This window comes from Podarcis gaigeae (genome assembly GCF_964106915.1).
Source record: "Podarcis gaigeae genome assembly, chromosome: 8".
NCBI classification, from domain to species: Eukaryota; Metazoa; Chordata; class Lepidosauria; order Squamata; family Lacertidae; genus Podarcis; species Podarcis gaigeae.
Window position 1 is genome coordinate 81,137,907 of NC_139684.1, and position 27,121 is coordinate 81,165,027.

The 27,121-nt window shown below is 48.7% G+C and overlaps 1 protein-coding gene across 3 annotated transcripts in view; it reads left to right on the forward strand.

Moving 5' to 3' along the window:
* Positions 1–579: 579 nt before the first annotated feature.
* NECTIN2 (nectin cell adhesion molecule 2) overlaps positions 580–27,121 on the forward strand; it is a 95,424-nt gene continuing 68,882 nt past the window's right edge. The window contains exon 1 of one of the 3 annotated variants that reach the window (XM_083754000.1): positions 580–1,108. In XM_083754000.1, coding sequence (XP_083610126.1) covers positions 1,051–1,108 — 58 coding nt within the window. In that variant the 5' untranslated portion in view covers positions 580–1,050. The remainder of the gene's footprint in view (positions 1,109–27,121) is intronic. The other 2 variants (XM_083754002.1, XM_083754001.1) reach the window with 2 other exon arrangements.

Sequence of the window (27,121 nt, forward strand, 5' to 3'; positions counted from 1 at the left end):
CTAGCAAGACCTAAACCATGGGTAGGCAAACTAAGGCCTGAGGGCTGGATGTGGCCCAATCACCTTCTAAATCTGGCCCACTGACGGTCCAGGAATCAGCGTGTTTCTAAATGAGTAGAATGTATCCTTTTATTTAAAATGCATCTCTGGGTTATTTTGGGGGCATAGGAATTCATTCATTTTTTTTCTTTCAAAATATATTCCAGCTCCCCACAAGGTCTGAGGGACAGTGGACTGGCCCCCTACTGAAAAAGTTTGCTGAACGCTGTCCTAAACCCTCCAAGAGGAAACAAGCTTCGTGCCGGAATCTCCCCAAAATGTGAAATCGATGGGATGATCTTCCCTCCTCTTTCCCAGATGTGATTCCACACATACATACACAATTTTATTTGTATGCCACCTTTCCACAGTTCAAACCATGCTCAAGGCAGCTTACAATATGAAAAAAATTCAGAACTACAACTTAACAAAAGTAGCCATGCACAATACATGAGAAATTAAACAAATACTCAACCAAACTGAACTATTTCCACATCAATCACAGTGAGATCTGTAATAAAGATACAAAAAACAATAAATACTTCTAAGGCACAGAGAGGTCAAGATCCTGCACACACCTTTCCTTAAAGGGCGCGACCCATTCATCCCTGTGAGGTTCCCCATATAACGTGAGCTCTAAACGAGGGAAACTCGGTGATGCCAGCCAGACAGGTGCGCTTGCACCAGGTTGAGGTGGGACGGGAGAAGGCGGGGGTTCGGTAAACCGGGGGCGAAGCCCCGACTGGGCGTGGCCACCCCTTCCCTCCTCCCCTCGAGGGGCGGCGCCAAAGGCGCACCGGACGATTGCAGCAGTAGCAACGCGCAAGCTGCGGAGACGCAGCAGTTGTCGCCACGGAGCGCGAGGAGCCGCTTCTTCCCCCGAAAGAGACGGGACTGATTCTAAGGCTGAAGCCGATCCAGCGCCGAACGGACGGACGGACGGACGCCTCGAGGAGCCAAAGCGGAGTCCCAGCCGGCGCTTGATCTGCTGCCCGGACCCTTCACCGCCCCATGGGCGCGCCTTGGAGTTCGTGCGCCTTCGCGAGCCTCCTCTTCTGCCTGCTCTCCGGTAAGCCCGGCGCCGTCTCCAGCCGCCCAATGCCCTCCCGCTTCCCTCGCTCTCCTCCCGGCTGGACTCTCCTTCGGCTCCCCTGGATCCGGAGTGCCAGGATCTGGTGTTCCTTGGGGATTCCTTCTCCCCAGAAGCGCAGGTCTGCGCCTCCTCCAGCGCGGAGCGAACTCCCCTTTCGCCTGTTCCTTCCCGGCGCCGCCGGCGCACCCTTTGCATTCTCCCGACTCTGGCTGCTGGCGACCCTCCTCGCTCCGAATTCGATTTCTCCCTCCCGCCTCCGCCCCATGGCTCTCCGAAACCGCTTTCCTCCGCAGCAGCCCAGTTGCCGGATAAAGTTTCTTTCTCCGCCCCCTCCCTCCCAAGATGGCGAGGCCCAGGGAACCTGTTTCTCTGGCTGGGCGCCCTGGGAAAGGCGGAGCGGGAGGAGACGCCCCGGAACACTTCCTCACCTGGCCGGAGCCGGCGGGGCGGGGCCGCAAGGTGGAGGGCTCGCTGCCTTGAGGATCCGCCAGCCCCACCACTCCCCCTTCCTCTGGGATCCTCCCTCGCCCCCTCCCCGCAGGAATCCGGAGAATTTCAGGGGCGGTGGGGAAAGCGAGGACCAGGCTTCGTTCTGCGCCCCCCGTCTCTCTCCCAAGCTCTCCTCCAGCTATTCCACAGCTGCAGCGCCCCGGAATGTTTAGTCTCCCACGGAATCCATGGCGCTTAGTATTCGGTGTGATCTTGGTTGATTTAGCTCTGTTAGCTTGTTTTCTTTTCATGCTTGGGGTGGGAATAGCGTTTCTGAGTTTCTGATGGGCAGATCTGAATGAGCTCCTTGGGGACTTGGACGCATAATGTAACTGGTTGCATGATCATCACTGCAACCTGTAGATCTCACCCCTGAAATGATCAGTTGCCCAGGTCTCCACCCAACCCTGGACTGTAATGTGTTTCTGGTAGGATCTGCTTGTGGCTAGTGTGCTATTTGTCAAATACACACACACACACACCAGCATAGCTCAGTGGCTTATTATTTTGTATCCAGCAGTGATGCCTGGAAGGATTTGCTGTGCGCTCCCTGCTGTTCTCTGGTCGTGATGAAAGGCTGCCTTGCGCAGCTTTGTGTAGCTGAGCTGAGCATCTGTGCAGGTAGTTGCTAGGGGAAGTTCCCTTCTCACCTTCATAGGCTGCTTCTTGGAAGCAGCATTGCGAAGGAACAGAGGACTCCCGTTTGCAAAGACAATTAAGAACTGCAGTGTCTAGATGACAGATCACACGGAAAGGTACCATCTTCCTAACTCAGACCTCCACATCTAGCAGGGATTCAGCCAAGGGGCTTGCCAGCGACAGGGCAAGATGGTGGGTTCCATCGCTTGTCGTATGTCCTCGGCGCTTGGTGATTAGAGACATGTCGCTTCCGAAAGAGGTCATAAGGAATAAGATGAGCCCCGATGGATCAGGCCACAAGCCCATCTTGTCCAGCATCCTGTGATCCCAGTGGCCAAGCAGATGCTGGTGGCAAACCCTTAAGCAGGACCTGAGCACAAGAGCGCTGTTCTCTCTTATGGCTTCCAGCAGCTGGCATTCAGAAGCATCAGTCCCCCAGTTCCTAGCTGCTGTGACCAGAGTCCTTTGATGGAGAAGACCTCAGGTGGTGCCTTGGATGCAGCAGGCATTGGGTTCAAGGGCCAGTGATGGAGGAAGGCCCTTCTCTGAGGAGCTTCTGCCCATCTCGAGGAGACAGTGGACAGCCTGAGCTGGCATAAGCCACCTTCTGATGTTCCATTGGGTTTTTAAACCCCGTTTTGTTTGGGGAACCTTGTCGACTGCCGAGTCCTTGATCGTGGCAGAGGATTCTGAGGCGTGTCCTCAGGTGCACAATTGGTTTCCAAGGGCAGAATACAAGCTCTCTTTTATTACACCAGGACACTATCTGTTGCTTTTCTGTGGCTGGATGAGGAAGATGGGCACAAATCACTGCTAAGGGAATTTTGTCTGCCATGACGCATCTTCTCATTGAGGAGGAAGTTCCATGGAATGACCGCAGTCTGAAAGAACGTGAGAAAAAGACGATGGGGCACTTCTGCATTCGTTTGTTAGGAGCTGCTGTCAGATGTTTAGGGCAGGAGGTGGCTACTGCCATCATGGTTCCCGTGGGTGCAGTGGTACCCTTGAGACCTTCTCCTGGCACCCACAAAGTCTCTGAACCCCTCCCTCTGCCGCCTTGTGATGAGGTGTCAAGCTGGGTTTCCTTTCTCTACCTTGAAGAAAAAGGAAGGCTTGAAAAATGCATAGCATTCTGGAGCAGGAAGCTGGAAGAGGGAATTTCTTCCCCACTTCCCCTTTCAGCTCTATGTGCCTTTTCAAGACTAGTTGGATTAGTTTCACTGAATCTATCTTTTTATCTTTATCCCGTGGAAAAGCAGAGAATGTGCATGTGAACATGCTCTTTCTGTCTCTCTTGGGGAGCAGCTTCCAGAGGAGGAGAGAAGTGACCCACAGCACTTGCTCAAAAACCTGGACTTCCTCATGGGCCTAAAAAGCCCAGCTAAATAAATATCTCAGAGGACTGGACATGAGTTCATGAGCAGAAGGCCATCAATGGCTACTAGTCATAATGGCTATACTCTGCCTTCAAGATTGCTTCTGAAGACCAGTTGCTGGAAAGTACAGAAGGGGAATCGGGTGGCGCTGTGGGTTAAACAACAGAGCCTAGGACTTGCCGATCAGAAGGTCAGCGGTTCTAATCCCTGTGACGGGGTGAGCTCCCGTTGCTCAGTCCCTGTTCCTGCCATCCTAGCAGTTCGAAAGCACATCAAAGTGCAAGTAGATAAATAGGTACCGCTCCGGCGGAAAGGTAAACGGTGTTTCCGTGAGCTGCTCTGGTTCTCCAGAAGCGGCTTAGTCATGCTGGCCGCACGACCCGGAAGCTGTACACCGGCTCCCTCGGCCAATAAAGCGAGATGAGCGCCACGACCCCCGAGTCGGCCACGACGGGACCTAATGGTCAGGGGTCCCTTTACCTTTACAGGAGGGGAGAGGGCTCATGTGCTCCAGTCCTGCTTGCTGGTTTCCTATTCTGGGTGTGAGAACAGAGTGCTGGACTAGATGGGCCATTGGCCTGATCCAGTAGCCTCTTCTTATGTTCAAATGTTCTAAGTTCCTGGGCGACCTATCTTTCCCTTTCTTACTCTGTGGCCCGACCTATTACCAGTATGGCTGACCTATTGCCATTCTTTTTTTGGGATTTATACAGCAATCCATCTTTCCACATTCCTTGAGTGGATCAGGACGAAATACTAGATAAAATAATGCAACCATCATGCAAAAGTGACAACAATCCATAGAAAAGTGTTGTTTGCATAGAGGCAGCGTGAAATGGTTCACAATCCTGATATAAAACAGTTAAAAAGCCGGGGTGATAGCTGGGTAATGTTAACTCTTTCATTTCAGTAGGTGCATTATTGTAGGATTTTGGGGGGTGAACTGTTGTTCGGCTGTTGGCCATGCCAGTGTTTCAAACCTCTGGTTGTTGGTTTTTTGAGGATTAATGCCCTAGCCATTGTGTATTCGGTATTGAATGTGTTTCTCTGTGGAAAACTTTTCCTTTGCCCACAATTCCGTTGTACCATTTTGTTAGGTAGAAATACATCCTTGAGGGTTGGTTTTTAAAACAAGTAACTTAAATTGCCCAGAAAAAGGTCCAGTTCAAAACCATTAATTTAAACTAGCTTTCTCATCTTCTAATTCAGGCATACCCTGGGCAAGCATGCATATTAATTGGTTGCTATAACAAATAAAACCTATGTGCTTATGAAGTACGTAATAAATTTTTATATTTATGCAGAGGCATATTCCAAAACGTGGAGTCCTGCAGCTCACATGTCTTTTGTGCTGTGCACGTATATGCATTTGCTTAGAAGTGCAGTTGTGAATTAACAGTACCTGATTTGAGTTTTCTGTGAGCATATAAGGATACTAAGCGACATCATTTCCTTGAATATCGTGCTGCTTATCTTCGGGCCATGGAAATTAAATGTCCATTCATTTCTGCCTGGCAATCTGAAATCATAATTTGTACAAAAATAAACACAATATATCATTTCAGAGTACTTCATGCTTTCTCCACCGATTTGTTTCCCACAGAAAAGCAGGCTTTCCTCTCGGTGTGTTGAGACATGGTTTCAACTTGTAGATTGACTATGTAGTTCTGCTTGTAAGCCTCATTGAGTTCAGTGGGACTTACTCGCAGGAAAGTGTAAATAAGATGCACCCTGTGTGACAGATCCATTTCATAGGTAGGCAAACTAAGGCCTGGGGGCTGGATCCGGCCCAGTCTCCTTTCAAATCCAGCCCGTGGATGGTCCGGGAATCAGCGTGTTTTTACATGAGTAGAATGTGCCCTTTTATTTAAAATGCATCTCTGGGTTATTTGTGGGGCATAGGAATTCTTTCATTATTATTTTTCCCAAAATATAGTCCGGCCCCCCACAAGGTCTGAGGGACAGTGGACCGGCCCCCTGCTGAAAAAGTTTGCTGACCCCTGTTCTGTTTCTTTGGTGATCCCTCCTAAGATTGTCTTCCATGAACATGGTATTAATGGTGTGTCCGTAAGTGACTGTGGAGGCCAATTCTGCAACCGCAAGCCCTTCTACAGTGGGGACATAGGTTTCTGGGCAGACGTTGATCCCGGTGAGGGGTTTGCCAAACGTGCCTTCCTTTTGGGCCGTTTCTCCCTGAGTTTCTGCTTCTTCAAAGTCCATGATGCCTTTGGTAAAGGCTATTTTCCAATTGGAGCGCTTGCAGGGACAGATAGAGAGATATTAATGGAAACATAACCGACGTTCTGTTTTCCAGAAATCTGATTTGAAATTTTAAAACCCGGCTTCAATCAGTTTTAAGTAGGGATTTGAATCTGCGTTTCCCTGTTCTTCTAAGCTGACTTCACTTAACTGCACCAGCTCTCCTACCTCTGAGGAAAGTAATAAATTTGCAGGCTGTGATGTAGACTTCCCTTTTCTCATCTCTCCCAAGTGCCCAAATATGTTGTTTTGTGAGGCGGCAAGCATTTTCTGCTTGAGACAAGCCACTTCCAGCTATCATCTGTGGATGAGGTGCTTTTGGGACTATGTGGGATCTACCCACAAACCAGCATGTGTCATATGAACCCAAACTTGGCTACTGGGTTTTTTTGGGGGGGGGGTATGTGTTATTTTTTGGAGGCTTTCTGGAGCTTGAGGCTCTTTCTCCACATCAAGATGCACTTGGTTTGAGAGCACAGTTGTTATTTAGCAATTGTGTTTGTTGTGGGACATCCGGTGTGTCTGTACACGCCTTCCCTTGATGCTGAACTTGGGGTGGTAATCATGCCTTCCCTTTCCAAAGGCGAAGGAGTCTCCTCAGGTTCTTCTGGAACTTTCCAGGAGGAAGGCCCTCGGTGGGCACCCCACCCCACCCCAGAAATAATACCCTATTTCCACATGTTTAGATTTATGGAGGAAAACCCTCTGGTTGTTTTTAACTTGGCAAAACTTGACAAAAGATCCTGATGCGGCTGCCTGTAAATAACAGCCTTCATTTCACCTGCCCAGCCCCTTGAGGAAACATTTACTTTTGCCTACGCCTTAGAAAGTGACGTGTCTGATAGTCATCACTCTGTTTTATGTTTTAGTGCCAAGCAGCGCTGCACCCAACAGTGACCATCTCTCTGGAGACTTTTCTCCTACACTTGTATGCCATTTTTTTGACTCTGGACTGGCGGCATCTGCACTGTACATTTAAAGCAGTATGATACCGCTTTAACAGCCATGGTTTCCCCCAGAGAATCCCGGGGTGCCGTTATGGGTGCCAAGAGTTGTTGTGGGACACCTTATTCCCCTCTCAGGGCTACAGTTTCCCCGAGGTCCCTGGAGCGAGGCATTCAGACACTCTGGGAATTGTAGCTCAGATTGAGGAACAGCGGTCTAACAACTCTAAGTACCCTTAGCAAACTACAGTTCCCAGGTTTCTTTGAGGGAAGCCATGACTGTTAAAGCAGTGTATTAGTGCTCTAAATGTACAGTGCAGAGAAGGCCTCATATGCACCTGCTTTTTATCTCCTGCTTACTTCAGCTGCTCTGAAGTGAATTTGCTTCAGCGTCTCTGACGGAGGAGCGCCTTTCTGAGGGAGGACTGAGGCCTATTTCAAAGCTTTCCAAAAGGGGCACTCTCGGTACTCGGTACTTTCGCCTCAGTTCCTGTCCCCCAAAGAGCTTGATTTTTACAGGAGAGGGGAACGCACTCTGCGCATGCTCAGAGGGTCTGAGTTAACAGAAGCTGTAACAGTAAAACGATAGCAATCCTATTGACAAGTACAAAAAGTAAACTGAGGGGGAAGGGCAGGCTTAAACTGGTGGGCTCCTTCCACAAAGGGGAATCAGAGTTGTAGTAGTAACTTTTGTGCAAAAATAGTGCTTTTGTAGAGGTATTTCTATAGCATCTTCAAGAGCCCTTCTAATCCCAGGAGACTCCTCCGCAACGAGGCAAGCTTATAAAACTGTAAGACCAAACAAGTGGAAATGCTTATTCCTTGAGCATTACCAGCTGGCTTTGTGTGTGTGTGTGTGTGTGTGTGTGTGTGTGTGAGAGAGAGAGAGAGAGAGAGAGAGAACTATTGTGTGTGTACATAAAAGAGTCACCAATGTGCTTAGCTCACATACAGGGGTAATTCCAAATGCCCGTCATCTAATGGGTGTGTAAAAAATATATGCATGTTTCCTGTTCCTCACTTCCCCACCCCACTGCCCCGGCCTAGCGGTAAAACGGTTCGTGGCAACTTTTTACAGGGTCTGTGTCCTTGCAAGTGTGCCATGGACGCCTTTATGCAGTTTGGGTTGAATTTTTAAAATATGAAGGGCGAGCAGGCAGGGCACAAGCCGTTCTAGTTTGGGTTTTAAACCTCCCAAGTCCTGCAAAGCAGCAGCAGCAGCAGCAGCAGCACACTGTTGCATCTGTCCAAGGCTGCTTTTATAGAAATTTGGGCTTCTTTTTCTGGCTCTGTTCAAAACTGTTTTCACCAGCACCCTTAGGGTGGCATGCATATATTGGTAGCCTGGAGTAGGCGCCACCAGGCATCAAAAGACATGCACATTCTGCTAATGTCTACAGAAGCCTGGCCCCCTAGGAAGGAACCTTATCTCTTCATTCTGCACAATAAGGTCCTTATGTCCCATGAATTCGCAGCCTTCCATTTTGACTGCAGTCCTGTCTGCGCTCAGTATCTTGAGTTTGCTGCCGGAGGGGTGCAGATTTTTGAAACTGGGGTGGGGAGTGTCTCAGTTACTACTTGGCTATGAACGTCCGTCAGATAAAAGGCCATTCTTTCAACCTGAAAGGGTTTGAGAGCAAAAGGAGACAGGTGGGACTTTGCAACAGGTTATTATTTATTTATTATATTTGCATTAACAGCCCTTCAGCCGCAGATCTCGGGGCAGTTCACAACATAAAAATGCAACAAAGTGCATGACTAACAACAACAACAAACCCACAAACACATTTAAAAAAGGGGGGGGCATGTATAAGATATTAGTCAGCCAAAGGCCCGGTTGAAGAAGAAGGATATATAACAAAGGCACCAGGGGGGCCTCTCTGGGGAGAGCATTCCGCAAACGGGGAGCCACTGCAGAAAAGGCCCCGTTCTTGTGTTGCCACCCTCTGGGCCTCTCGTGGAGGAGGCACACGAGGAAGGGCCTCAGATGATCATCGCAGGGCCTGGGTTGGTTCATATGGGGAGAGGCCGTCCTGGAGGTATTGTGTCCTGAGTCACTGAAGGCTTTAGAGGTCCAAACCCATCTCTTTGAATTCGGCCCGGAAACTAATGGGCAGCTGCTACAGCCAAAATCGGTGCCATATGCTCAAGCTGCCCCGTCCCAAACCAGGTTGCTTCTGTGCCCTCAAGTCATGCCTTCTTCTAGGGTACTGAGCCATAAGGAACTGAAGCAGGGCATTCCACTTCTCGCAACCCTTTTCTGTTTTATTTTCCCAACTCATGGTCAGCATGCCATATCTGCCAGAGCATACTCCATCTTCAGTGGACTGTGTTATTGCCTCTGTGTTTTTCTTTTTCGAAATGGTTTTTTTTTTTTTCAGGGAGTGGAGCGCTACTTCAAATCTCAGAGCTCTCCCGATCACTCTCCTATTTTGGCTACAGTCCAGTCGGTACTCCATATTTTGTGTTTGCTGTTAGTGTTGAAGCGCAGTTGTGTGTCACAGAGTATTTCGACATATTTCAGACTAAATAGCATCTGGTAGTTCCTGTTATTTGGCGGGGAGAGGTCAGCAGTAAAAGTATGTGTGCAAAATTCACCTGTGGCGAAGAAGTAGATTTCCCAAATGGGGTGTGGGTGGGTGTACGTGTGTGCACGCACGCACACACATTCATACACACACACACTTGCAAAGCACAGTGCTATTCGGAGAGGCTTTGTGTGCAGTGTTTTCCACTTTGTTCCTGCATTTTTCCTCTTCCTGCTCTTGCAAACTGGCATATGTGTGTGTGGGTGAGGTGACTTGGCATTTGGACTTGAAATGTAGAAATAGTGTCCTGCACATTGCACACCAGACGTCGTTCCTGTGTGGCAGTATTCAGTGGAGATGCCATCCTTCTAACAGAGACATTTTAAGCCAAAGGCATCACTTTGCTTACATGGTGAAAATGGACCATTGTTGTTGTTTAGTCGTTTAGTTGTGTCCGACTCTTCGTGACCCCATGGACCAAAGCATCCCAGGCACTCCTGTCTTCCACTGCCTCCCGCAATTTGGTCCAACTCATGCTGGTAGCTTCGAGAACACTATCCGACCATCTTGTCCTCTGTCATCCCCTTCTCCTTGTGCCCTCCATCTTTCCCAACTCCAGGGTCTTTTCCAGGGAGTCTTCTCTTCTCTTGAGGTGGCCAAAGTATTGGAGCATTGAACCTGGGACTTTTTGCATGTAAGACACATGGATGCTCTTCCACTGTGCTAGCCCTTCCCCAAGTTCTCCAATGATGCCGTACAGCGGCCACATTCACACATTCTTTTAAAGCACTATGATACCACTTGTGGCTTCCCCTGGAGGATTCTGGGAGCTGTAGTTCGTTAAAGGGTCTGAGAGCTGATAGGAGACCCCCCCTACTCCCCTCTCAGAACTACAGTTCCCAGAGGGGTTTAACTATTGGGTCCCTCTTAACTCTGGGAATTGTAGCTCTGGGAGGGGAACTGGGGCCTCCTGACACCTCTCAGCACCTTGGACAAACTATAGTTCTCAGGGTTCTTTGGAAGGATAGTATGGCGTGAGTGTGAGATTAGTTTGTTCTAACCCATCTTGTTCCTTCACAACAATGGAGGGAAAGACTTGCATGATGAAACTAATGGCACCTCTTTACTAGACTTGTGTGCCTCTTAAGCTGGGCAGAGACGCTGCTTTGCTTGTAATTAAGTTAAAACTTTGAACCATGTGCATCATTCGCCTTCCTCCTCTCATGTTGCAGAGAGCATCTTTTAATCACATACACGCACCCTCCTATAAATACTCAAAACTATGACTGATGCGTTTCCCCTTGCAGAATTCTCTTTGCTGTCTCTCTTCCCCCACAGTGCTGCGAGCTCACTCACAACGCGCCCCCCCCCCCGCCCCCAGATAGGTCTGAAAATAATATTTCCCATCCCCCACCCATTTCTTTCTCCCTCTCCTTCCCTCCCTTGTCTGCCCAAGAGCCAGAACTCATCATTAGCATGAGAAAAGCCGTCTGCAAGCCATGCCCCTGAGGAGGCGACTGCAGCAAGGACGGGGTTAACCCTCTCCTGCCCCTGCTGAGTTGAGGCTTGGTCACCCTGGGGAGAGTGCTGGTGGGGGGTGGATTTGGGGAAGATTTTTTATTTTAGAAGCCCAGTTGGCACCCACAGGGTGATTCTGCCGCCTCCCTGCCCTTGCCCACACCTCAAAATCCCCGCACCCTTGTGTTTCTTGAATCCGCTGTCTCCTGCTTGTTGACTCACCCTTGCCCCCATGAGCTACGATATCTTGGCAGGCTTCCTTACATATTTAACCCTCCCTATGCACAAGAGTCTCAGTATGCCAGGACATGGCTGGCGTGTTGTGCTGTGCAGCTTTGTGCATGAAATTTAGCGAGAGAGAGAGCTTCATCTTCTGTGTCCCTGTTCCTACCCAGAGGTTTTTTGGATATGCAGCTGCCTTGGATAAATGTGCCGGGAACCTCCTTTAAAGCACATTTGGAGCACTAATTTAGCAGTCATGGCTTCCCTCTCCCCACAAAGAATCCCGGGAACTGTAGTTCACCCCTCACACAGCACACTTTAGCAAACTACAGCTCCCAGGTTCCTTTTTTTAGCGGGGAATACTTTGAATGTACAGTGGTACCTTGGGTTAAGACTTCATGTTACAGACTCCGCTAACCCAGGAATGGTACCTCGGGTTAAGAACTTTGTTTCAGGATGAGAACAGAAATCATGCTCCGGTGGCAGGCCCCATTAGTTAAAGTGGTGCTTCAGGTTAAGAACAGTTTCAGGTTAAGAACGGACCTCCAAAACGAATTAAGTACTTAACCCGAGGTACCACTGTATTCTGTAGATGTGGCTTCAGTGATTTTTAACCTGTGCATAGGAATGGCGGCATTGACTTTCCTGGTTTTCCGAACCTTGCTTTGGGGATGTGGCAGGGGGCGGACACATCTGGGACATTTTGCAAGTATAGCTAGGGCTGCCATATGTCTGGATTTTTGGGGGGACATTACTGGAATTTCAAAGGCAGAATTTCCGCTTTGACAAATGAAAAAAATAGCTCAACAATTTTGGGTGTTTCCTAGAAAGACTCAGCAACTGTCAGGGTGTCCTGGTTTTTACTTTTTGAAATAGGGCAGCCCTAGGTAAAGCAGATTCTTTGCCGCTGAACTGCAGTCCCTGTTCAGGTTTGGTGAGGGTCTTCACCTGTTGGTGTCCATTCTGCAGATGTTGCAGCTGCTGTTGTTGCAGAGGAGACCCCCAATTCACTGTGAGAGCACCCTCTCTATTTGTTCACATAACCTCAATATGTCGGGACTCCCAGGACAGGTGTCTGTCAATGAGTTCAGGCTGGGATCCAACCCAGTCAGCCTTGTTCCAGCCCATCTCTTTGTTAGGCTGGGAGACAGACAAATGAGTTGTGTCAATTTTGTCCCAGGAGCCAAGCCGGCAGCGTCCGGCTCCCTATTGCTATGGCAACTGGAGGCTTTCTCTTTGCCTTCTCCTTCCATACTTCTCTGTGAGGCAGAGACAAGCTCTTTTCTTCTTCTTCTAGCAGACCTACAGGGGATCTGAACACCCTGTGAGGTCTTCAGGGGCGGACCCTGTTTTGGATGAAGGATACAAGATGCAAGTAGTATTATTATTATCATCATCATCACCATTATTATTATTATTACAGTTCTATCCCACCTTTCTTACAAGGAGCTCAAGGTGGCATTTTAACTTCACAACAACCGTGCCAGGTAGGCTAGGCAGTTCCAGAGCTATTACCCCCAGAATGTGTGTGTTTTTACATTCAAGGCATTAGTGGATGCTGAAGAAAGCCCCAAGCCAATTCTTGACACAGATATGATGCTGTTGATTGATTCACCTTGCTTCCTTCTCTCCCCCCCACCCCACTTATTTTTACTTTTTGTGCTGTGCTAAGTGATTGTGTAGCCTCCACAGAATTGGGCATAGTACCAAGCTACACATAAATTTGCTGCGTATGAAGGAACCCCGCAATTTCCAGGGAGGATTATTATCTCCAGGTGGTTTTTTGGGGGGCTCCAACTTCCATCAGCCCCAGTCACCATGGTAAACGGTCAGGAATGATGGGAGTTGTAGTCCACTATTTATCTGGAGGGGCAGCCCTGGTTGGCTTATCCTTGATTGGCCCATCCCTGATCAAGGGTAGTTGTTGCAGGTTAGCAATCTTGGGAAGAGGTTGGGAAAGTGGGGTTCAGGGGTTGCTATGCCCCATCTGTAAGCCAGACAGTGTACAGAGGTTTTCTGTTGTTCCAGGTTTTGTAATTCCCTGAACAGGCCCTTCTCCCACATATGGAAAAATGTGTGAGCTCACTGGGATGTGTTTGCTAGGGGGTCCTTAGCCAACCCTTCCATTGATCCTCACGTGCTTGAGATTTTGGGCCAATACACCTGACATCTTTGCTTGCTTATTTAGCATGCTTTGGCTTTGCTAAGAACCAGACTGCCATTGGCTTTCCTCTTTCTTCCAGCTGTGATTGGGGGGGGGGGATATGTGTTGTCAAGCCTGGACTTGAATGTAAACTGGCATCCCAAAAGATGTGGGGGAGGCCCCCCCCCAACCTGTGTATAATGGTACCTCGGGTTAAGAACTTAATTTGTTCTGGAGGTCCGTTTTTAACCTGAAACTGTTCTTAACCTGAGGTACCACTTTAGCTAATGGGGCTGCCGCCACATGATTTCTGTTCTCATCCTGAAGCAAAGTTCTTAACCCGAGGTACTATTTCTGGGTTAGCAGAGTCTGTAACCTGAAACGTCTGTAACCTGAAGCATCTGTAACCCGAGGTACCACTGTATTCAGTTCTTTCTGGTGCAGAGGTTCAGATTATCTGTGCTCCACAGGGCTGTCTTACCCCTAGGTGCTAGGGGTGCGGGGCACCTGGGCGCCAGGCTCTCGGGGGCACCAGGCCGAGAGTCCGGGGCTGAGATTTGGAGTCCAGGGATTGGGAAGAAGTGACAACCAATTCTGATTGGAGCAGAGCCCATCGGAGCGCCGCACCTCTTCTGCTGTGGGCAAGCAAGGCGCTGAGGCTGCCTGCCGGCTCCGCCCTCCTGCGCGAGTGGGATTGGCGGGCCGTCAAGAGGCCCGTCCAGCGCACGATGCTCACATGAGGCACCCAGCTTCATTCAGCCGCTGGCTCGGGCTCGACTGTTGTTGCGCTGGGCTCTGCTTGCCCCCCCCCCCCCGTTGCCCGGCCCCGGCCTTGCTCTGCTGCCGCCACCGCCTCGGGCTCCTCTGTTGCTGCTGAGGTGGCCGGCCAGGCCAGCGCTGCCGTGTGCGCCTCGCCGGCCTGGCCTAAAATAAGTCAACAACTTTGGGGTTCCCTGCCTAAAGAAAAGTCGACAACTCTGGGCAACCTGGGGGGGGGGCCTCTGGGCGGATCTTTGTGCCCCGGCGCCACATATGCTTAAGACGGCCCTGGTGCTCTATCTGGAGTGACCAGTTTGGCATGCCTGTATGTGTATTCTTCAGTTTAAACAAAACCTGAGGCCTCTCTTTCCTCTGTCTACCCCATTACTAACAGACCTTAATGAAACTTGGGCTTATTCCTCCTTCACTGGCCTTCCCCTCAACTCTTTCCCCTTCGCCACTGTTTTGCTTTTTCCGCAAACCAAGCTTAATCCCAGCTCAGGCCATGGCTTTCTCTCAACTGCAGATAACATTCCTGAGGCAGTCTTCCATTTCTGTTTGATGGGCTCTGAGATATAAACAGAGGTGCGGCTCCAGTTGTCAGGCCTGACAAGAAGCAAGAGGGGAGGCTTTGGCTGAGTCCTGGAGCGACTGTGTTCTGGCTGCGACTACAGAAGCCAGGCTTTTCCAGTAGAGACAAGGAGTGGTTTCGAGACTTCTGGATAACCAGACCACAGTGTCATCCTAATTTATGGGGAATTTGTCTCTGCATTCCTTGTGGCGGTGCTGTTTGGAATTGGCCGGCTGTTGGGAAACACCAGGACTCGCCGTGAGTGGCTGGTTAGACAAAACATGGGACATGGCTTTATCTGAACGTTTATAGCATTATCAGTACAGTCATAGCTTGGGTTACAGATGCTTCAGTTTGCGGTTTTTTTGGGTTACGGACCCACCAAAACCTGGAAGTACTGGAACGGGTTACTTACGGGTTTCAGTGGTCGTGCTGAGGCAAGGAAGAAGGGCTACCCCTATGCTATCCATATAATCAGTTATCAATATATTCATATATGCTCACACATAATCAAGGCTTACAGTATTTCATAATCCATTTTGAATCAAAGGGAAGCTGTGCCTTAGCTAACTGCATACTGCTTGAAACAGCAAAATTAGGAGCCAGCCTTTCTCCTACAAATATCCATGTACCCTGGACAAGGCGAAGACAGGAATCAGAGATTCTGGTACAAAATCCCCTCAGATACAGGCTAAATTAATCCACAGAACAGGAAGAGAAAAGCACAAAATCTCCAAACTCCCTGTCCTGTCATAACTAGGGGAGAGGTTAGACAGAGCGTCACTGCAAGCAGCGGAAAGCAGAACTAGAACTCCGTGCTTGACCAGTGCTTGACCAGGAGCTGGAAGCATGGCAAGAATCTTGCTAATTAGCTAATTTTCGCTGACAATATCGTGACTGCCTCATGGTTGTCTCATGATCTATGATTTGCTGTGATCTGCTCAGGTATAAAGACCTTTGGATTTCTGTCAATCGGGGTCCCAGTTCCTTTTGGAAGAGATTCCAAACTGGGTCCTTATTGCCTGGCAATAAACTTCACCTTCTTATTCTCCATTGCTGAGTCTGCCTGATCCTTATTTAACACCAAGCGAGTACCTGCTTACGTTCACGTGCTTCAGTGCATGTGCAGAAGCGCTAAATCACGCTTTGCGCATGCGCAGAAGCACCGAATCACAACCCGTGTGTGCGCAGACGTGGTGCTGTGGGTTGCGAAGGTGCCTCCCGCATGGATCACATTCGCAACTCAAGCGTCCACTGTATTCCGTACTTAGAGGAACTGCTAAAACAGTCAATTGTGAAAGCATATGGAGGACTTTTCTGTTGACCATAACTAGGGGTGGAATCCTGATACGTCCACCACTGACTCAGATTTTTTTATGGAGAGGTTATATGCAGGCACTGCCCTTTTTAATTTTCCACTGAAATACTGCAAGGGCACAAATGACTCAGTGATTTTCGATAGAAATTTATTTATTGTATGAGACTGATATGTTGGTTTTATGTAGCCCAAAGACTCTTGTTTAGTTAACATGTTTTCCCTGCCCGAAAACAAAAAACCATCTGCATCTGCCCTAGTTTAGGAATCAGGATTTGACTCTCACACTTCTACACAGCAAGCTGGCTTGCAAGCTTGAAAAAGTCTATAAAGCAGAGAGAGCTTGGGGGGTGGGCTCCAAATATCCACTTCCTCATATCACCTGCACTTTTACAGATGCTTTATGCAGCAAAACAACACCTTAAAAAGCATAAAACTGCCATTAGTGGGTCAGGTGCAACTAATCTTTAAGATGGGACAGCATGTTTTGAGCTGAGTAGGGGCCGAAAAGCCAGGAGCATTGGCCCTCGCTGCTAGTTCAGCAGAGGCTCTTCTGATTCCCTTCTCCAGCAGTTGGGGTCCTGTAAGAATCCTCCCTCTATGTACCTGAGCTGCACATTCGTATGCATGAGCAAATGCAGATAGGGATGGAGGCCTCTGTTTCTGTTTATGCTGGAGAAGAGGGGCTTACAGAGCCTTGTGTGTTTGTGTAGGAGAAAGTTGCTGTGGTGCCTGAAAAGGAATGGGAAAGTCATCTGAGCACCTATCTGCTCAGTTCCTGTGGACTGGATTGCCGGCTCTACCATTAGGCAGAGTGGAGTGGCCGCTTGACACTGTGGGGGAGGGGGAGAAGAGCAGCAAGATGTGTGAGGACAGAGTAGTTTGTGTCACATGGCCTGCCCTGTACCCGCTAAGCCGGCCTCTTGCCTTCAGGTGCGATGGAGGATGCTATCCTATCACCAGTCTTGGAAGTAAGATTCAGTATGAGCTTCCTTTCACCTAGGTCCAGTTTGAGATGATGAGGCCATTGAGAGGTTTGTGGAAGGTTCTGTGCTTGGAGGCCTTCTTGCCCGGAACTGAACTCTCCTCTCCAGGAATGTCATTGCCATTATCCTTTTGTACTGAGATGCTAAGGGAATGGTTGAAAATGGACCTCTCCACACCCCTTCCCAGTTGTCTCTGTGTTTATGCAGCCAGCGGCTCCTCCCGGTGCAAAGCGTGTGGAGGCGAAATGACTGCTTTGCAATTTCTTGAGTCCCTACACAGCAGATGACTTAGCTGATGGGGCAACTGGGCTTCCTATTCCTGTATTCTATTCTCAGTAGAGGTTATTGTGTTCCGAGTTCCTTGCTGGAAAAGGTGGAAGTGCTGCTGCTTCATTCCTCCTAAGCTTTGCTTCTGCTTGCCCACAACTTTCAGACTTTGCCGGGTGGAAGAGGAGGGGAGGGGTGGTTGAAAGAGCAGAACACAAAGGACAGAGAAGGAGCTGGCTGCTCGATAGCGAGAGCTGAAAAGATGAGCTGTGAAGCGCTGTCTCTGCTTGTCGAAATCTCCCCGTGGACTCTGCATTGCCTTGGGCCCAGTGGGATTAGGAGAAGAGTAATCTTAATGGACGTGGATGAGCTAAGCTTCCATGCCATTCCACACACTCCCTGCACTGAGCTAATGCTTGTTCCACTTGGAGACTTGCTTGGGCTTCCATATTGGTGCCAAACCAACGGGCAGTGGCGCCAACCAACACAACTGGTGCCAGTTGTAGAGGCCACTGTGAATTGGCATGGTTCGATATTTGGCACTGACATAAGACCTGAACCCTGTTTACATCAGGATGGTGGTTATTATTTACCCCTAAAGTTACCAGAGGGGAGGCGGGTGGCGCTGTGGGTTAAACCACAGAGCCTAGGACTTGCCGATCAGAAGGTTGGCGGTTTGAATCCCCATGACGGGGTGAGCTCCTGTTGCTCGGTCCCTGCTCCTGCCAACCTAGCAGTTCGAAAGCATGTCAAAGTGCAAGTAGATAAATAGGTACCGCTCTGGCGGGAAGGTAAATGGCGTTTCCGTGCACTGCTCTGGTTCGCCAGAAGTGGCTTAGTCCTGCTGGCCACATGACCCGGAAGCTGTACACCGGTTCCTTTGGCCAATAAAGCGAAATGAGCACCACAACCCCAGAGTCAGCCACGACTGGATCTAATGGTCAGGGGTCCCTTTACCTTTAAAGTTACCAGGACAGCTTACAACAATTAAAGCAAAATGTTAAAATAGCCCAAAACAACTCGCAACCACAGAAGCGATGTGGGTCCCAGAAATATACACCTCAGTTGTTAAAAGTCAGGATGAAGAGGTGTGTCCTCAGCATTCAGCCCAAAGCTGTGTAAAGAAGGTGTCAGGTACACTTCAGTGACGAAGGAGTTCCACAGCTTATGGGCTGCCACAGACAATGCCCATGTTCTGGGCAACCATCACTCCGAACCACTTGACCAATTGTGGCACCCAAGGGGGTCTTTAGGGAGGGAGGCATTCTTTCAAGTATTTGGTGCCTGAGTCATTTAGGGCTTTAAACACCGGCATGTTATTACGGCATGGTGATTATTAATTAAATTTACAGTATATCCCTTCCTTCCCCCTGAAAGAGCCCAGGGCAGCAAACAACTAGTAATGAAGCATCTTAAAAACCATTCTGGCGCAGATGCAGACAGGGAAGGGCCTCAACTTAAAAGGCTTGTTGTTCAAAGGGGAAAGTCTTCGGGAGGCACCCAAAAGACAACAGAAGCGGCACTTGTTTTAATATTCAAGTTCATGAATTGGAGTCCACTTAGAGGCTTGCAAAAGCAGAAATGATGAACCACTGCACAGCCCTTTGGCTGAACATAGGGAAGTATGGGAGCCCCTGCTACCGTGACCCTACTTTATTTTCTTTCCTTTCATGTGCTAAGTACAGTGGTACCTCGGGTTAAGTACTTAATTTGTTCCGGAGGTCCGTTCTTAACCTGAAACTGTTCTTAACCTGAAGCACCACTTTAGCTAATCGGGCCTCCTGCTGCCGCCGCGCCGCCAGAGCACGATTTCTGTTCTCATCCTGAAGCAAAGTTCTTAACCCAAGGTACTATTTCTGGGTTAGCGGAGTCTGTAACCTGAAGCATATGTAACCTGAGGTACCACTGTATACTCAGTTTGTGATCTGAGCGAGGTGTTAGCGGTGGTTCAGGGGTATTGCTATACGTTTTCAAAAGCCTAAAGAAGGTGTTTCAGATTGTGTTCTCAGAAGGTTGCCCTACACAAGAGCCTCACTCCTTAACGTATGTGGACTGCAGCTGAAGTTGCTAAGCAAACAAGGAAACTTATTCTCATTCTCTCTGTATTTGTAACTCTGTAAAGATGGGGCACATAGCTAAAGGTATGGGGTGGCGGACCTGTGACTCTTCAGCTATTGTTGGGCTACAGATCCCATCCTCAGTGGCCGAACGGATGCCTCTGTTCTCTTTGCAACAGTACGCCAGCTTATCTTTTAAATCTTAAAAAGGCATTTAATAAAGCAAAACGGCCTCAGGTTTTCCAGAAACGGCAGCTTGTTCGTGCTCCGTGTGATTTGCAGAAAGACTGACTCGGGCGTTCTGGAGGCGTGACCTTGCGAAGCCTTTTTTCTTCCTCTGATCTGATCGGTTTCCTCTGCTCTTTTCCAGGGAGTCTGGGTGGATGGGTGGGAGGACTGGAGGTGCTGAAGGAGACAGAGAGGCACAAGCTTGAGAGCTCTCTGCACGTTCCTTCCCAGACCCTGAAGGACACCTGCCCCGTCAGACTCTTTCTCTCACCTGCCTAGTTCTTCGGGTTGTCATTTAAGATCTGCCTTGGCTGCTCCTTGCTTGGGTTGTTTACCATTTTTTTCCAGGACGTGGGGCTTGATAGCTGGGAGGCTATTCTGTGCTCCCGCCCTCTAAAATACCCTCCCTGCAGCTTGCTCCATTTAACCGCTTTGTTTGCATGCTGCTGAACATCAAACAGCACTTTAGGCTCTGCTCTTGGCTCCCTCCCTCCCTGCCCCCAGCTCCAGATTTCTCCTGTATATGTCTCCTGTTGTTTGTACACACGTGCACGCAAAGTCTTTCTTTATTTCAGCCTGCAACGGTAGTGGTGGTAGGGTGACCTAGTTAATTCTCCCAGATAATTTGCATGTATATTAAGATATGTAAAAATCCATCCCCTCAAGGGACGCTTGGTCTGTGGCTAAGCCGTATTGATCGTCTCTTGACGCCCGTGTTCTTCTTCGCAGCAGCAGCGTCTCGCCCGGTTTCTCTCCCGTAAGCAAAAGGCCTGGTGAGCTGTTTCCCCGGCGGAATGACCTTGCAAATTTCAGGGGTCCGAGCTTCGAGGACCGTGGTTGCGCTCCTACTTGCACTGACCTTTGGGGTGATATATCTCCAGCTCTTGTGTGGATGCAAATTGATTAAACCTGTGGTCTGCGAGGCCTTCCCCCGCGAAGGGGATTTGTGGCTGAAGAAATATTTCTTAATCCACAGACAAAAGCTGGAAGAGAGAGGGAAGATGGAGCAGGAGCAGGAATGAGATGGGGAGCTATCTGAAAAGGAAGGGGGGGGAAGGTGGAATTAGGCCTTTGCCCTGAGGAGCTTGCAGTATAAAGTTGGGGTAGACAATATCATTCCCTTCAAATTTTGTTGTTGTTGTTGTTGGACTCCGTCTCCCATCATCCCTGACCATTGGCTGTGCTGGCTGGGGCTGATGGGAATTGAAGTCCAGCAACATCTGGAGGATGACAGGTTGGGAGGTTGGTGTAGAGAGGTAAGAAAGACACAGGTAACAGGATGAATGTGAGGAAATGTACCTTCATTTACTGAAGTTTAGCTGGTTCCCATTGACATCTTGGCACCTGTGAAGGCTTTTGGTACTTAGCAAGCCTTGGGTTAAGCCTTGCCTTGAGAGTTTAGTGCAACGTAGGTGAAACCCAAAGCCCACGCTGTTCCTTCTCTACGAGAGGGCCAACACCGCTACTTATGTCCGGAGCAGCAGGAATCTTGTCTTGGCAGCACCTGCCAAGTTGGGGGGTCCTTTTCTCCTTTCTGGCAGAAGTGACAGCTGCCTCTGTCTTGGCAGCTGGGCAGGCATGTGTTGAAGCTGAAGGGGCTGGCATATTTGCCCTTCATGCATGTGTTAGCAGTTCCCTTCTGCAGAAGACGACTCTTTCAGTAGCTTGCTGGGTGAGAACATTTGGCTTGGACACTTACTGCCATCAGGGTAGTGGACCTTCTCACGCACAAAGGCCTTGAGGGAGATCAGGCTGAAATTAACATAAAGACCTTTTCTGGCTCTACAACAGGGGTGTCCAAACTTTTTTCAAAGAGGGCCAGATTTGATGAAGTGAGGGCCGTCCAAAGTAATTGAGCTTTTTTTTCAGGATTTTACCTCGGGAAATAAACTGCCACAGGGGCCGGATGAAACCGACCGGTGGGCCGGATTAGGCCCCCAAAACGGATTTTGGACATGCCTGCCCTACAACCACTCTTGGAATTTCCCATCTGCATTTTCCTTTTCACCTTTCGGTGAAAGTCTTTGGTGCTTCAGCTAGCACGCCAGAGTAGATCAGCGTTGTCAGGCTGCTGTCTTCCACCCCCGTGACGTCTTTTGCGATTAGGACACTGTTCTTGGATAACTCAGAATTGTGATTCATTTGACTTGTAGCTTCACACCCTGCTCCTTTTCTCTTCCCCAGCTTCTGGGCAAAGAAATGCATGGCAGTGATGGAGAAGAGCTGGCTCCATTTTTGACGTTTACGTACCACGTCCACTTTCCTTCAAGCTAGGGAAACGGCTAGCGTTGTGGTAAAAGTGTTGTGTTTGAATCTAAATGGGATGGCGAGCTGGTAGTTTCATCAAACTTGTTCTCTTTTATTCCCATTTTGTAAAGCTAGACAATACCAAATGGAAATGGATAGGGGGAGCCCATCTGTCAAAATCCCTTGTGTGGTTTTCCTAGTCTCACCCCCTCTCCTCTGTTTCAAGTTCTCATTCTTGGGGATTTAAAAGGGGAGTGCAGGTTTTAAGAGAGCCCTTTAGAGGCTGAAATGGGAGTGCAGGGGCTGCCTCAAAGCGCTTTGCAAAAGTGCAATTTGAAGCAGCTTGCTTTTCTCCTTTAAGTGAGTTGGCATGCCGGCTGCTGCCACTGCGCACTTGAGAAGCGTCAGCTGCTTCAAACAGCACTTTTGCAAAGGGCTTTAATCCCTGCCCCTCCTACTGGGAACAGGGTTTGCAACCAATGCAGTGTTAAACCCTCTCCTTCCACCTGTGATGTCAGCTGATGGGCAAGTGGACATGATTTGGGGAAAATGGCCTTACAGGCCAAATTGGACTCTGTGACAGGCCAGAAATGGTTCAGGGAGCAGAGATTCCCCACTCCTGATTTACACCGATTGGAGACAAAAAGATTTCCCACCTGGGAGAGATGGGTTTATATTTTTCTATTGCCTTAAAGGACACTGAAGCTTTGTGGTCATTCTGCAGAAAGAGTGATTCACTACAGGAATTCCTAGCTGTTGTTGTTTTAAAGAATTATAAACTATTTAAAGCAATAATGATCTTGTGAGTTTGACGACCTTACAGTGTTTTGCACAGCCACCTAATGCGATACCCCACGTCTGCCCTGCGCGGCATGTAGAAAAATGCTGAATAATTTGGGTTTTTTCTTAAAAAACAACAACACTTTCCTCCCTTGCCTTTTTGTCATGCTGAGGTATGGAGTCAAGAGACGGGGAGGAGGAGCCGCGTCCTGCTGTCAAGCGGTGAATTGGCAAAGGATTTTTGGAGACTGGGTGCAGAGCAGAACTAAGAACAAGTCTGGCAGCGCTTGGGTTTTGACAGCTTCCCTCCATTGTTGTTTTTTTTGTTCCACCCATCTACCCTTCGTCTCTCTTGTTTCCAGTAGCTATGATCTGGACTTGTGCTAAAGCAGGGCTCCTGTTTCCTAGCTCAGTCCAGAGCTTCGTCTGTCCCTGGCGTGCTTGAACTCTTGATCCTGAACCAAGTTGCAGCCCTGTCTTCGCACCGGCCGTTCGTCTCCATTCTGCCCCAGGACACGAAGCGAGCCGCTCGCTGTCCGCTTGCCCGACGCTTGCGACTCCCGTCAGGCTGCTGCCCTCATTCGCCACCCTCCGCCGCACTCCCGTGGCAGCTGCCACATGCTGGCTTTGGGTGGGCGGTGGGGGCAGCAGCACCAAGGCGGCTGACTGCTGCTTTGCCGAGGTGCTGCGGAACCCAGCTGGAAGTGGCTTGTTCACTTTGCAGCCATGGCTCCTGTCCTCTCCACTCAGCTCAGGAAGATCTGACTCCTCTGGGGAGGGGGAGATGCAGGCTTGATGCTTCGTGTTCCTGGGCATCTCCGCGCAGTCTTGGATGTGTCTGCTTGTCCTAGACTTGTGGGAACACTTAAGATTTTTTTGGGGGGGGGGCCAGCATTGTGCTTAGAGTGGGTGCTATTGGCCCACTACAGTGGTACCTCAGGTTAAGTACTTAATTCATTCCGGAGGTCCGTTCTTAACCTGAAACTGTTCTTAACCTGAAGTACCACTTTAGCTAATGGGGCCTCCTGCTGCTGCTGTGCTGCCGGAGCCCAATTTCTGTTCTGATCCTGAAGCAAAGTTCTTAACCTGAAGCACTTTTCCTGGGTTAGCGGAGTCTGTAACCTGAAGCGTATGTAACCTGAAGCGTATGTAACCCGAGGTACCACTGTATTTATTCATTTTCACTTGACTCATTGTTTTGCCGTGCAAAACAAATTTATCAGAATCGTTAAGTTTAAATAGGTTTGCATTTTAATTTTTTAGTAAGGTTTATAGAGAAAAATAAAAAACTTAATAACTTCCCTTTTTTAAACTAAACGAAGACATATATATATATATATACACACACCATAAAAACACAAAAAAGCCGGTGGGAGAAAAATAATAGAAGGAAAGAGAAATAAAGAATAGAAAAGAGGGGTGTTATATTAAATTGGACGAAGTGAATATTGTTTTTATACAGCAGACAGATGAAGAATTGGAAGTTCTTTACTTTCTGAATCTTATTTTTCTATCTTTCAAGTTTAAATGGGTTTGCACACCACCGATATATTCGCCTTTTCTGGACACAATGAGGAAACAATTGAGATAAAACCCTGCTGTTCGTTCTAGGAGAGAGATAAGCTTTAACATTTCCTCAGTTCTCTTTATCGTTCCTTATTACAATAGCACGACATATGAAATGTCATCAAAAGATAAATGAATGTTCTCATTAGGAAAGACCATAGCTCAGTGGCAGAACAATATACAGTGATACCTTGGTTGTCAAGCTTAAACCGTTCCGGGAGTCTGTTCGACTCCTGAAACTGTTCAAAAACCAAGGCATGGCTTCCAATCAGCTGCAGGAGCTTCCTGCACTCAAGCAGAAGCCGCGTCAGATGTTCGGTTTCCAAAAAATGTTCGCAAACCAGAACACTTATTTCCAGGTTTGTGGCGTTCGGGAGCCAAAACATACAAGTATCAAGGTGTTTGAGAACCAAGGTACGACTGTACTTGGCATGCAAAATGCCCCAGGTGTAATCCCTGGGAAGGAATCCCCATGGGAAGGCTGGAGAGCTGCTGCCAGTCTGAGTTGACAGTATTGAGTTAGATGCACCAGTGACCTGACTTGTTATAAGGCAGATTCCTGTTACACAAACCTGCCTATTAAATTTGGCCCCTGCGCAAATTTTGTGAGGCTGATATATTGACATATTGTGCAGCTCCTAAGGGTATGTGAGATCAGACTAAACATCCACATAGTCCAGTGGTCGACCAGATGCCTTCGGGAAGCCCATAATAAGCAGTTCATGAGTATTCTCCCTGCTTGTGATTCACTGCAACGGGCATTTAGAAGAGCATGATTTCTGACGGTAGAGGTATTGGTCTCGAATACCTCTAAACAGCCTGATTAGATCTTTGAGTTAAGATAACCAGGGTAGTCTGGTTACAGATAGGTAGCCGTGTTGGTCTGCCATAGTCAAAACAAAAAAATTTCCTTCCAGTAGCACCTTAAAGACCAACTAAGTTAGTTCTTGGTATGAGCTTTCGTGTGCATGCACACTTCTTCAGGTATCTGAACATTGCTGTTCTGTGCAAGTGCAGAACACATCTAGAATTCCACACGCTGAGAATATGAGCTACGTTTGCAAGATACGCTTGGAAATGCTGTGTGTGTTGTGCCCTTTCCACACCCACCCCAATCGTTGGCAGTCTTATCTGGTTTCTGAGATTGCATCAGACGTTAGCTGCAATACTTTCAAGACCATCTTTTGTAGCCTTAAGGATTAAAACCTGATGCATTGCTAACATGAAGGTTTGGATTCTCTGGAAGACGTATTGTGTACCTAGCACTGTGTGTGTGTGTGTGTGTGTGTGTGTGTCTGTTTTGAATTGCAGAATATGCATTGCCAGTCTTGTAAGCCACTTCACCTTTTGGGGTGCCCCTGCTACTTCCAGCGTGGCATGCTGTGGCTTCACCCCACAGGGACAGATATTAGGTTAGTCTGCAAGATGGGAAAGGGAAGACAGAATCATAACTCTCACCCCACTTCCATACACATGATAACATGCTGTTGATCTGGATTCCTGAAATTGAGGGAATGTAGCTTGGAGACTCTTGAGAGTCCCATGGACTGCAGGAAAATCAAACCTCTCCATTCTTAAGGAAATCAGCCCTGAGTGCTCACTGGAAGGACAGATCCTGAAGCTGAGGCTCCAATACTTTGGCCACCTCATGAGAAGAGAAGACTCCCTGGAAAAGATCCTGATGTTGGGAAAGATGGAGGGCACAAGGAGAAGGGGACGACAGAGGACGAGATGGTTGGACAGTGTTCTCGAAGCTACCAGCATGAGTTTGACCAAACTGCGGGAGGCAGTGGAAGACAGGAGTGCCTGGCATGCTCTGGTCCAGGGGGTCACGAAGAGTCGGACACGACTAAACAACTAAACAACAACAAAGCTTGGATAGCTCAGTTGGTTAGAACGTGCCACTGATGATGCCAAGGTTGCAGGTTCGATCCCCGTACGGGACAGCTGCATATTCCTGCATAGCAGGGGGTTGGATTAGATGACCCTCAGGGTCCCTTCCAACTCTACAATTCTATGATTTGAATAGCAAAACTGAGAAATATGGGCTGAGATGCCCAAGTATATTATGTGGTTAATCCTGCCAAATTCATCAAATGGTTGGTCTCAAAGTTGTTGCAAAGTAACGTTTGGCCAATTCAGGGTGTGTGGTGGGCAGTGGGGCATGGGGAGAAGGGACGAGGCTTGGAAAACTTTGCACAACTTTGAATGTAGTACTTTTCCTGTAGTTGCATGGCTTGGGCTGGGCTGGGTGTACTTCGTACCTTTAAAATTGGTTTTAAAAAGCCATATTGTGCAGCTTGGGTAAACGCATGCAGATATATGCACAGGTTTCTTCAACATCCGTCTCTGAACAACTTATTCCGGTTTGATTCATCCAGCGAGGAGCAGCGGAAGGCTATGCATAGTGCTGAACCCTGGCTTCGTCTTCGGAGAATCGCAGCACGTGTTGCCAACTCGCATAAGGCACGAGTTCGAGAAGCTTGCAGGGTTCTCGTCGCTGAAACTTGAACTCTGCGGCCAATATCCCCGTTCTCTGCTTCTGCAGAATTGTGGGAGGCTTGCGGCCCTGCTCTCTGAACTGCACCGAAAGTATCTGTGCCTTAAAATGTAGGACTGTCTATTTATAGCTGCTCGCGAAAAGTGCGTTCTTCGATATACCCACATCCTTGAGGGTTGCTTGTTCCCGCATCTCCCCTTTTTGCCCTCTTTTAAAAAACCCACCCACCCCCATTTGAAAGCTGAATTTTTAATGCTCCTGCCTTACGCTCGATCTGTTTTCTTATTAAATTAAGGGGAACTTCATTCACGCTCTCCGAATTGCCCTGACTGCGGCGTGGGGCTACGGACGGGAATGTCGCTTTCCATTAGGGGCACAGGCCTGTGCGCTTGGCTCCCTGGGATAATTGTCCTAGGGTGGGATGGGCTTCTTAAAACAAAACACAGCGGAAAAGAAAAGCCCCTTCAGAATGTGGAAGCTGCCAGCCGGGAGGAGAGCACAGAGGAGTGGGGGCTTTGTTACCCTGCGACTATTTTTATAAAAGCCGAACTGTGGCTTGTCTGTTTCCTTAGCAAAATCTTTCTTTCAGAGTGGA